The following is an 11795-nucleotide window of genomic DNA, read 5'->3' as shown; positions in this document are numbered from 1 at the left end:
GTCTCCACTAGGGGGAGAGGCACTCCCCTGCACATGCTCACCTAATTGACTAGGGTAGAGAAGGACTCCACCCGAAGGCCCTTAGGCTTGCTTTCTTTGTGCTTTCACTATCCAGTCACTTAGGTAAACTTTCCCGTCACTTTCAGTTGTGTGGTTTATGGATTTCATTTGCTAATGAAACAGAGGCAGGGCTGGAGCACTTCCTGTCATTTCCAATCTGCTTTTCTGATTCCTTAAAACTCTGAACTCTCAAAAGTTTTTATAAAGTTTGTGGTGTCAGAACACGGCTAAAATACTGGCGGGAAAAATCATTTAAAATTACCCCCCCCTCCAAATTCCACAAAATAGTGTTGATCTGGAATAAAAAAATGCCTGATCAGTGAAAAATGGCCTCCTGAGCCCCAGAAAGGTGGTCAGCTGCTTCCAAGCATAAAACTGGCTAATATCCTTTTATCTTCTTGAATTTCTGAAAAATATGTAAAGCATGAACATTTTTGTCGATGCCTTCTCAGTAATTCCATTCCTGCTAATCACCACTCTCTTGGCAACATAAGGCCTCTTTAAATTATCCCTGCGTATGTCCTTGTATCCGATATACACCTGGTCTTGTGGGATTTGTAGCCCTTTACAATCCACTGTGCTTTACAGCAAAAGGGTTTGCCACCCAGCAGATTTAAATTGATAGAGACTAACCCTTGATTTCAATAGAATTGGCAGGGGCATTTTCTCAAAATCAGGCCATTTCCAGTAAATTGGGATCTAGTCACCCTATGCAGGAAATTATGTCATAAAAATACCCTCCACATTCATTTGAGCCGTGAGGCTTTTATCCACTGAAACTGTAGCCCCACCATGGTTTTTCTCACTTATGCTTCCTACAGATTTCTTTGTCTCCTTTCTGCATTAGCAGATACTCTTGCTTGCTTTTTCCCATATCCTTACATCCTTTTCTTGACAGATGAACATAACCAGCTCTTTGATAGACCTGACTCTCACCGCAGGGTGATGATGTTTCACTTGTTTAATTTGTTGCACCTTGCTACAAAAACCAAATACCTCACTTGTAATCTGGCTTTTCCAATCCTAGCTGGAATCTTCTCCTTCAATTCTTTATCACCTTTAGTCACTTTGTGCAGGAGGAAATCACTGTTAGCATTGTGAATAGGTTTTACCCAACCTCAGTTTGAACTCCTGTCCTGTAGCCATTCTGATTAGGACTTGAAGCAGTATGGTGTCCATGTTGTCTTTTTGGTGGCAGCAGGCCAACTGATTGTGCATACACACTCACTAACCCACCCGACTCTTCCGGGGATGGGATCAGTATCTGGTGTTCCACCCACTCACTCGCCACTCCCAAATGGGCTCACGTAAAGCAAACTGCAACTTCTGCTAACACTGGCAACCCTGACAAAGAAAAGCAGAACAAGTAGATAGGTAATGGGTCAATGCCTGGATATTTCCAATGCATTTGTTCTTCAGTCAGTAAGAAAACAGCTACCCCAACTTTCAAGAATCAGACAAGCTGCAGTTATTATAAAAAAGCTGACAATTGGGCACTATAGGGTCTGCTGTAAGTTATGCAATAGAGAGAGATTCAAAAGGTATTGCTCCATTTTTTGGAATCCTCCGTCAATACCATCCCATCGTGTGACTAAGTTAGGTGAGGGAGGCGTGTTTGGAGAAGCATGGAGGGCTAATATTTTTGCTAGGTCTTTGGTTTTCTATTATAGCAATTCAACTTTATGTTTAAATTTGCTTAGAATTAACATTTGCCTCCTCTATTAGCAGGGTTTGAAAATAGTATCTCAGTGAGAATAACCTCAGGCTAAAAAAAAGGCCTTCAATATGAAACTTCAGTTCCTTCCCAAATATTTATTTGCAGAGGTTTTTTTAAAATATGACCACAGGAGGGTTGGAGACAGAGTTATTCCTTGGAGGATTCTTGTGGTGCGGTTATACCTGACACACCTTGATGCTGATAGCCACTGAGGCCAAAGCACTAAATAAGGAGTGGTGACAATGTCTTTCTTTAAAAGGTTTCAGAGTAGCAGCCGTGTTAGTTTGTATCCGCAAAAAGAACAGGAGTATTTGTGGCACCTTAAAGACTAACAAATTTATTTTAGCATGAGCTTTCGTGAGCTGCAGCTCACTTCTTTGGATGCATAGAATGGAACACATTAAAAGAGCATTTATAAATGCATTTATAAATGCTCTTTAAAAGAGCATTTATAAATTAGAAGTACTGAGAGGAGTGGAAGCCTTATTGAGAGTGCTTTATTCCCTATAGTTTAACCCACTGGAATACACTATTGGAATAAGGTATTCTTATTTTGGAATATGAGCGTCCACACATGAAAAGTAATCTGGAATATGGTAGGATATGAATTTAAAGCTGCTTAACTATTCCTGATTAAGTCCATGTGTGGACTCTCTTATTCCAGCATATGAGTGCCTTAGTCGAACTGAGCGGATTAAGCTAATTCAGAATAAAGCACTCTTATTCTGGAATAAAAACATTTGCACATGGAGTTTTCAGGATTAGCTATTAGGGAATAACTCTCCATGTAAACAAGCCCTAAATTAGATTGTAAAAGAAACACTGAAGTAAGGGAGCAGTTTGAGGGTATGGACAGGAGCCTAGTAGCAGTGGAAGGACAGATGGGAGGAAGTGGCACCCCCTGGGAGTGTTTCACACTTCCTCTAAATCTGTGCCTGGCCGGCAGTGGCTCCAAGTCCCAGGCAGCACCTTTCCCAGTTAGAAACCCTCCAGACTGCTACAAGCACCTACCACAGATAGGGGGAGAAAGGCGGCCGTTTTGCTGCTGATTGACCTGTTTCTCTCCACCGCCCCGACCCCCTCTCTAAGTGGAGAAAAGCAAGTGCCTCAGCAGCCATGGAGGTCAGCATGGACTCAGGTCAGTTGCCCTCCCCCAGGCAGAAAGAGGAAAGCCCCCAGGGAAGGAGCCCGAGCACATGGGCAGCAGGCGAGGGCTGCTGGGTCGGGGTTAGCGCCTGGGTGGGGTTAGGTCGCGCCTCGGGAGCAGGCAGAGGAGGGGGAAAGAGACACGGGGGAGGGGGGTGGGGACGATGGCTCAGCTCTTTCTAAATATAAAACTGAAGTGAAGCGAGGGAGGCTGGACCGGGGGAGGGTGCGGGAGCCGGAGCCGCAATCGCTCGCTCGCTCGCGCCCAGAGGGAGCCGCAGCTCGCGCCCGGGGGCCGGCGCTGGGGAGAGGCGAAGCCAGGCAGGGCCCCTGCCCCGCAGCAGCCCCGCGGCCCGGCGAAGGGGAGCGGAGGGACCCGCGTGACGGGCTTGCTCCGGAGCCACCGCTCGCCCCCACCTCCTCCCGCCACGGCGGGCAACATGGCTGCGGCCGCCTCCGCCGCCCAGGATGAGCTGAGTAAGTGACACGGACACGGGCGGCGGCGGCGGGGGGGGGATCTTGGTTGGCAGGACCCCCCCCCGGTGTGTGCCTGACCTTGGGGCGGGGCCGGGTCCCCTCTGTCTGAGGGGGCGGGGAGCTGGGGAGGGGTGTGCGGGGGGAGGGGGGAGCTGGTTTCATCGCCCCGTGTGGCCGGGGGTGGCCGGGGCGAGGGGCGGGAGGGGGCCGGGGCGAGGCCTCGGCTGTGCGCAGTCACGGTGTGAAATGGAAACTAAAGCCTGGGGCCGGGGCTTCCCCGCAGCTCTCAGCCCGCCCGCCCCGGCCCCGGGTCAGGGTCCCCGTGGGGGTGGGGGGGCTCTGCCAGGCCGGGCTTGGGGGCGCGAGCCTCAGCCAGCGGCGCCTGGGGGCAGAGGCCGAACGTCTCCCCCCGGGGCTGGGCCCCAGGCCGGGCAGGCCGCAGTGACTCCGCTTTGGGCGGCGGGGGAGCCCCAGGGAGCCTCCCCAGTAGCGGGGCCGGCCCTGGGCGCTGGGCCCGGCGGGGACAGGGCGAGGGGAGGGTGGTGCAGGCTGATCAGGGCGCGCCCCTGCCCCCCCCCCGGGGTGGCTCGCCCTGCTTGGGGCCTGGGCCCTGCTTGGGGAGGGGTGAGTTTCTGGGCCTGGGGCCCCGGAGCAGGAACTGTCAGCAGCCCGTGACACTGATGCTGGCTGGGAAATGTAGTTCTCGGTCCTAGCAAGTTACTGGTGGGCGTCAGCTGAGACTGGCTGAGTGGTTAGAGCAGATGCCGTCCCCGCTCAGTGATTACAGGGGGTCTCAGGCTCATCTCTCCAACATGCTCCCTGTATGGCCTTGGGCAAGGCCCTTCCTGGCTCCCTGACTCAGTTTCTCCATCTGTGAACTCCAATTAGTTATGCTCCCTTATCAGACTAGAGTATTGTGAAGCTTAATGTTTGCAGAGTGCGCAGAGCTGCTTGGATCCGAAGTGCTACGGAGGTGCAAAGTATTTTTAAAGTTTTGGTTGCTTATATTCCTCTCCAGAGTAGCTCTGACAGCACACAATAGATGTGAATAATCCTTTGCTCATTTCATATTTTTTTCTTATAATAAGTGCATATATACAAACTCTCCCCTTCCAGAGCTTGATATGTTTTGTATGAATTTAAAGTAGGACTCTAAGAATAAAATATATTGGAAAATAAATTTGATCCATTTCAGTTTTCTTCTATTCTGCAAATGATGCCCCTGATCCAGCATTAAAACTCCATGGCAGGTCCTGTGCCCATGCAGTTCTCAGTGCTGATCAGGATAGTAGTCAGAATCTGAGTGACATAGTTCAAATTTAGATATTTTTTTATTTAGAGGGAAAGGACAACCAGTTTGGGGTGTTTTTTAACCTTCAAATCTACTGCTGAATCTGGTGCAGTAATGATAGATCTGTCTCTGAAGAAGTATAAAATGTTAAGCGAGTGTTTTCTTGTCTTGTTGCTGCATCTCCTGAGATATAACAAAACTAGTTTTCAGACAACCTTGATGAATTAATAACAGTGTGATGTATAACCCAGCTGGAGGAACTGTGATTCTGATCCATGGGAGAAATCAGTGGGCTGAGGAAAGTGGTGTTTTAGACTTGGCTTGACTCTGGAATTGATTTCACTACCAGAAACTCAGCAGAAGGAAGAAAGGTTTTAATGCAGACTTTCAAGCTCCAGGCTGTCAGATTTAAACCATGCATTGCTGCTTGATGTATAACTTGATTCTTCTGCTCTCTCTTTAGAGAAAACCCCTTTAGCCTGCTTAGTTTCTACAAACTGTTGCAGCAGTTCTCAAACTTCATTCGACTGTGTCATTCTGACAATAAAAATTACTACACAACCCCAGGAGGGGTTACTACACAACCCTTGAGCCCTGCTGCCCCAGGTGTGGGAGCCCAAGCCCGAGCCCCACCACCTCAGGTGCGGGGACCAAAGTTGAAGCACAACCTGAGCCTTGCTGTCCAGGGTTGAAGGCCTCAGGCTTTGACTTCGGCCCCAGAGCCCAGCAACTCTAAACCAGCCCAGCAACTCTAAACCAGCCCTGGTGACCCACTTTGGGATCCTGACCCACAGTTTGAGAACCACTGAACTATTGGATGAGGTGAATAGACTACGGAACATCAAAATACTGGTGGTGTCCCTGATGCCAGCAAAGAACCATAATTTCATGTAGGAATAAGAAAAACCTACAGAATTCATTGATTCTCAGGTCTGACACAAATCTCAACATACTTATTCCAGTGACTGTTGGGATGAATCATTGTCATGACCACTGTAGTCTAGAAAAATTGATCACAGACTCCATGGTCACCATCAGTCATTAAATTCTTCCTATACTGTCAACTATATATTGCCAGTGTTTCCTTCACTTGCAGACCTTGTAAAACAACTCGGGCCTGGTCTACGCTACATAGTTAGGTTGACGTAAGGCAGCTTATGTAGACCTACTTATATCAGAGTACACAGTACAGCTTTGTCCCCCTGATGTAAGTGCCCTACTGCACATAACTCCACCTCCAGGAGAGGCTTAGGACTTAACTTAATGTAGTTAGGGTGATGCAGTCTCAGACACTGAGTTACTTACATCTGCTGTTGGCTGTCTTGTCAATTTCAAGGCTACCTGCTGGAGCCTTGAAATTGACAAGAAAGCCCGGCAGCTAGAGCCTGGCTGACACTGGCTCCCCAATCCCAGCCAGGCTGCATCCGCCTGGTTCCCAGCTCCCAGCTGTGCTTCCCCTGTCTGGCTCCCTGCTCAGGGAGGTGAGAACCTCAGGTGTCTGGCTCCAGCAGGGAACTGGGAGGCGAGAAGCCTGCCCGGGAGCAGAGCAGAGCTGAGAGCCTTGTCCCCCATGCTGCCCCTCTTCAGTCGGTGGAAGCACTCCTGCTGAGGACATGCACCAGCGACAGAAGAAGGGTAGTGTGGACATCAGCCACCACAGTAATTACTGCAGTGACTGTAAGTCGACCTAACATAGGTCGATTTTAAGTCTAGCGTAGACATGCCTTTAGTGGAAGAGTTCCTGCTTGCAGACACAGCTTTATTCAATCTATGGAGTTCTAGTTTGCTCCATCTACAAACTGAATATAACTGTTTCCTGTTTTTGGCAAGGTGTCCTGTGGCTATTGTCACTGGGTTTGCAGTCACACTTTAATTTAATCCAAGCCTGGAAGAGGGGAGAGATGGATGTCTTATAGGGTACAAGCCAGTTTAGCAGTTTGATGTCACTCTCATCAGATGTCTCAAACTATGTAAACTATGACTTATCTGTCAGCTGTACCACTAGAGTATGTATGGTACCACCCTTCTGACTTGAGGGTGGTGGGTTTTTTTGTGGAGAGGGAGGATGGTGATTTTTCCAATGCCGCCTCTGTGAATAAATGGAAAAGTTGTGCAGTCAAAGGTGGACTTTAACAGGAAGCATAAGAAATTCAGGTAGCACAGAGCGGGGAAAATTGGGCAGACTTCGCAGGTAGAAGTGTGTGAGAGACTAAAATTAAATGCATCAAATTGTATTGTGAAAGGAACCAGATCTGTAGGATAATGAGCCTCCTGAAGGAGTAACCAAAATTTTCTTTTAGATCAGAAAACCAATTTGTCCCTGTTCTGTAGGCGTGTAGCAATAAGAAACTTTGATCTGTAGCAGCAATCAAATAGATGAGCTGTTATTCCTTTTTTTGTGTTGAGAAAAGAGTACTTGTTTAAACTTTTTATGAGGATGCTTATGATTTGGTGGATGAATAATTTAAACAGTGATAGCTTGAATCCTAATATAAAATCAGTAAATTGGGCCTAGAGCTGTGCATATTCAGAAAGAAAGAAAAGCCATTTTCAAAGAGAATGGGTAGTAATCTAAAGGGAGTCTAAACATGACATGCACATGGAAATCCAAATTTTGGCATTTCAAATCTGTATCTAAACATTTCTCTGCTATGGAGGAATATGATGAAAATAGAAAAATACATTCCCACGGTAAAAGATCATGTTTTATAAACTTGAGTAGTGACTAGGACAGGTCCCTCGTGGTGCTCCCTTAAAGTCATTTGAGATTGCGATAGAGCCATGAACAGCACCTCCAGACCCTAACTCCCAGTATGCTGCTATAACCAGGGCCGGCTCCAGGCACCAGCGCAGCAAGCAGGCGCTTGGGGCTGCCAACGGAAAGGGGCGGCACGTCCAGCTCTTCGGCAGCGGGTCCCCCAGTCCCTCTCAGAGGGAAGGACCTGCTGCCGAAGAATGAAGCTGATCACGGGTTTTTTTGTTTGTTTGTTTTTTTTTCCACTGCTTGGAGCGGCAAAAACACTGGAGCCGGCCCTGGCTATAACCACTCTAGATGTACGTTTCCCCAAGGCCTAATACAATTCCAGCAAGAATTTTCCTAGTGTTTTAATGGAAGCATAATACAAGTAGATCAGAGCTGGACTCCCAAACTGGGTATCTTGCTCCTCCAGTTCAGAGTGATGTAGAATCAGTTGTTTAGCTTCTGGAGAAGTGAAAACCTCATTTTTCATTCTGTTCTTTTAACGTTTGCTTCAGTCTCCTCTTCTTCCCCCCTAGTCATCCTGGGAATGAAGTTGTCTGACTGTATCCAGGTAGACGTAAGCACTTAATTGACATAGGGGCTTTTGGAGGAAAATTCCAGGATATGTGCACAAAATAACTTTTATAAAACGGTCTTAGTGCAGTAACAATAAGCTGTTTTTAAGGACGTGTACATCCTCCAGAATGGCTTTAATATTGTGGTCACAGGGATTTTGCTATAAAATGGAGTTTAGGTTTGGGAAGGTGAAGAAGGTAGCTGCCTGCATCCTCTCTCAGAAAGTTACTGTCCTGGAGTTCTGTTGTGTTCCAGGCTCAGACTGTATGGCTGGATTCCTCGGATACTGTTATGCTAACTAGATCAGTTGTGAAGTACATCTGGTTTGACATGTCTCAGTCCTAGTTAGTCCCTCAAATCTGCTTTCATAAATAGATGTATGCACTTCATACTTGATATTCTCTTCCTAACCGAATACACATCACAGCGTTCTGTAAAGAACAGCTGACTTGCTCTTTACAATGGCTGTAAATGCCACTGGGAGCTAATTCTTTAGTATAAGAGGAAGGGAGGAGAAACTGGACACACAAAAAATAGCATTTGAACTGAGAGCTGACATCTTTGAACAGATGGATAAACAGTGAACTACACTGATGAGGCCGAACATCCAGAAGGGTTTATTTTGTTGTTTTAATTGAAGAAATGGTAAGAGATGGGTGGCAAAACTGTCTTTTAAAAGGTGCAGTATATTAAACGTCTTCCCTGTGCCTCCCTTTCCACTACTTCTTATGGCAAATGACCATATAACAGAACCAGAGCAAAGGCCCAATCAATCTATTGGATTTTTGCCATTAACTTTCGTGTCTGAAGGATCCAGCTCTAAGGCTACCGAGATTTAGGGGCTCCTAAATAACATGATGTAATGTCTGATCAGAGATCACTGCGGTAAATATGGGAGACGGAGGGGGGTCATAGAATCATAGGGTTAGAAGGGACTGCAAGGATCATCTAGTCTAACTCCCTGCCAAGATGCAAGATTTGTTGCATCTAAACTGTCCGAGACAGATGGCTATCCAGCCTCCTTTTGAAAACCTCCAGTGAAGGAGCTCCTATAACTTCCCTAGTCATTTACACTTTGCCATTCGGGGCCTTGCCATTGATCTGGCTTTGCTTTATAAAAATACACTGCTACCCCTTTATAAAGCCACCCATTATAACACGAATTCGGATATAACGCGGTAAAGCAGCGCTCCAGGGGGGCGGGGCTGCGCACTCCAGCGGATGAAATCAAGTTCAATATAACGCGGTTTCACCTATAATGTGGTAAGATTTTTTTTTTTGGCTCCCAAGGACAGCATTATATCGAGGTAGAGGTGTATTTATACTCCCTTGATGGTTTAAAAAGAGAGACAATACTTGTGGTTTTATACAATATGTAGTATCTGCAATCTGAAATGTATTATTCTGTCTCCTAGTGAGATGAAGTATTTCCATCAATTCTGAAACCAATATTCTTGCACATACTTTTATCATATAGATTGGAAAAGAACCAGAAGGGGTTAGAAATGACATTAGAAATCCTTAAGTTACCATGGAAATGCTGTTACCTACTTGTGAGAAATAATATTTCTGCTTCTAAAAATATCATCTATCTAGATACACAAATTGACCCTGGTGCTATAAGCAATGGTCTAAAGATTTCTTTGGCTTCTCTACTTTCCTGATTCTTTCGTGCAAAATGAATGAATATGAAAAGACACTTGAAATCTGATCAGTTTTGTAAAATTAGTTTTAAAGTAGTTTCAGATATTGTATCTGTTCCCAAGTCCCCCACTCAATCTTTGTAGTTTTACAAACACATTTTCTTAAAACTCTCCCCCTGTTACTGAGTGAAAGACCCTACAATAGTAGGAAAAAACAAAGTCACAATCTTGCAAACACCTACACACATCAGTAGCGCCATTGAGTTATGCGTGAGTGTTTGCAGCATCGAGACCTAACTTGCTATACGGGGGGACAGAGTAGAACTGACTATAAAAAACTATGTCAATTTTACACAGTATACAAACCGCAATAAGAGAGAGAATCGTACGCACCGTTTCTTACAGTAACAATAAAACATTTTCAGACTGATTTGTTTGAAAATGAACAGTTCATTTAATGATTCTATGTTTTACTACTTTCAAATAATGAAGCCTGTTTTAATCTTGTCATGCTACTGTTTATGCTTGTGTTTTTAATTTATTCTTGATAAGTAGCCAGTGGTTATCATAACTGGAGCACAATTGGAAAAGGTCACATTGGGCCCAACTTCTCAGTTACATGGTGACTAGATTTCATTTGAAAAAACAAGCTGTTTCTAGTCCTCATGGTTGGGAAGAAAAGCTTAAAAAAGTGTCCCAAGGGTAACTAATACCGTGATATCTGCCGAGCATCCTAAACAATAGCTCTGATTGGTGAACTGTGCCATTAATCCTAGTGAGCTGTTAATTCTGAAACCAACTGCTGTGGGAGGCCCAGCTGATACCACCCCAGCAGAGGATTTTGTGTGTCCCCTCATTGCCATGACACCATTGTGGCTGTGCCAGGGTGGTGGTGGCAGAGCTCTCACGCACACACTCCTTTGCTCAGGAGGGGTGGGGCTGAGACATCCCTTCTCTAGGATGGACTCCAGCCCATCTGAAGACAGGGAAGAGATGGCCCATAGAGAGGGAAGGAACAACCTTCTCAAAGAGGAGTGGTGGTGGAGTCCCCTGCCAGCCAAACAGACAGCTCTTGTGCAGGAGACCTCTTGCCACTTCACTCCAAACAGGGGTCATGGCCACAGTGTGGGTCATGGCCATGGAGTGAACCTAGCAACCCAGAGTGCCTTGGTTAATAATTTGGGCGGACTTATATTTGAGAGGATGGTTAAAAGCTATAGAAGAGAGAAGTTATTTCTCAGACTGACTTAATATATGATCTGGCTCTGTTAAGCTATTCTAGCTGCATCTCCTATGAATCCCTCTCTTGTTTCCTATCCTCCTAAAAAAAATAAAAAAAAATTGATCGTATTACCCTCTTGAAAAAGACAGTTCATTTTAGTCACTTGGTCGAGTTAAATTTAATCCCAGACCTCGATCAACATTCTTTCCTGTGTCACTATGTTCACCAAAGAAGTACAGACGTTAGACATATAGAAGTCAGTCCTTTATGTTAACCAGCTAATATAATGGGTGTTATAGTTGGGAACATGGGGCTAAGAGAGCAGCATATTTTATGGTCCTAAATCTGGAATGTGAGCCTGGATTTGAGACCTAGGGAATAGTCTGGTGTAGAATCTCAAAAGAGTTCTCCAGATGTAACTTGCATTTCAGTGATGGATGAAATGATGCTTAATTAACGTTCATACCATCATTGTAATCTTCATCCAAGGATTGCAAAATGCTTTACAAATTAATACTAATAAAACACTGACTTAACCAACTCATCAATATAGCAGATTACAGAAAGCATATATGTCAATAGATTGAATTAAAAGCTTCAGTCTTGGTTAGCAGATTGCACGTCAAAGGCTTTTACTTTTTATTTATTTATTATTTTTGGCTGGTGGGCTTTTTGTTTTTAATTTGCTACAGTTACAGTCCAGTTGTGAAAAGACACTTTGTGGAGCAGATCACAGCAGTATGGAAATGCCAGGGCTAATCCAAAATGGATCTGATTACTAGGGCTATCAAGCGATTAAAAAAATGAATCGCAATTAATCACACGATTAATCACACTGTTAAACAATAACAGACTACCATTTATTTAAATATTTTTGGATGTTTTCTACATTTTCAAATATACTGATTTCAGTTACAACACAT

General features: G+C 45.3%; 1 protein-coding gene across 2 annotated transcripts in view; it reads left to right on the top strand.

Moving 5' to 3' along the window:
• Positions 1-2765: 2765 nt before the first annotated feature.
• The window catches only part of ECPAS (Ecm29 proteasome adaptor and scaffold), an 86751-nt gene continuing 77721 nt past the window's right edge, over positions 2766-11795 (top strand). The window contains exon 1 of one of the 2 annotated variants that reach the window (XM_045020720.1): positions 2766-2915. In XM_045020720.1, the coding sequence (XP_044876655.1) occupies positions 2894-2915 (22 nt within the window). In that variant the 5' untranslated portion in view covers positions 2766-2893. Of the gene's footprint in view, positions 2916-3263; positions 3401-11795 lie in introns of those variants that run through there. The other variant, XM_045020719.1, reaches the window with a different exon arrangement.

This window comes from Mauremys mutica, chromosome 6 (assembly GCF_020497125.1).
Source record: "Mauremys mutica isolate MM-2020 ecotype Southern chromosome 6, ASM2049712v1, whole genome shotgun sequence".
Taxonomy (NCBI): Eukaryota; Metazoa; Chordata; order Testudines; family Geoemydidae; genus Mauremys; species Mauremys mutica.
The sequence above is the reverse complement of the archived record's forward strand: the minus strand, read 5'-3'. Positions and strand labels throughout refer to the sequence as shown.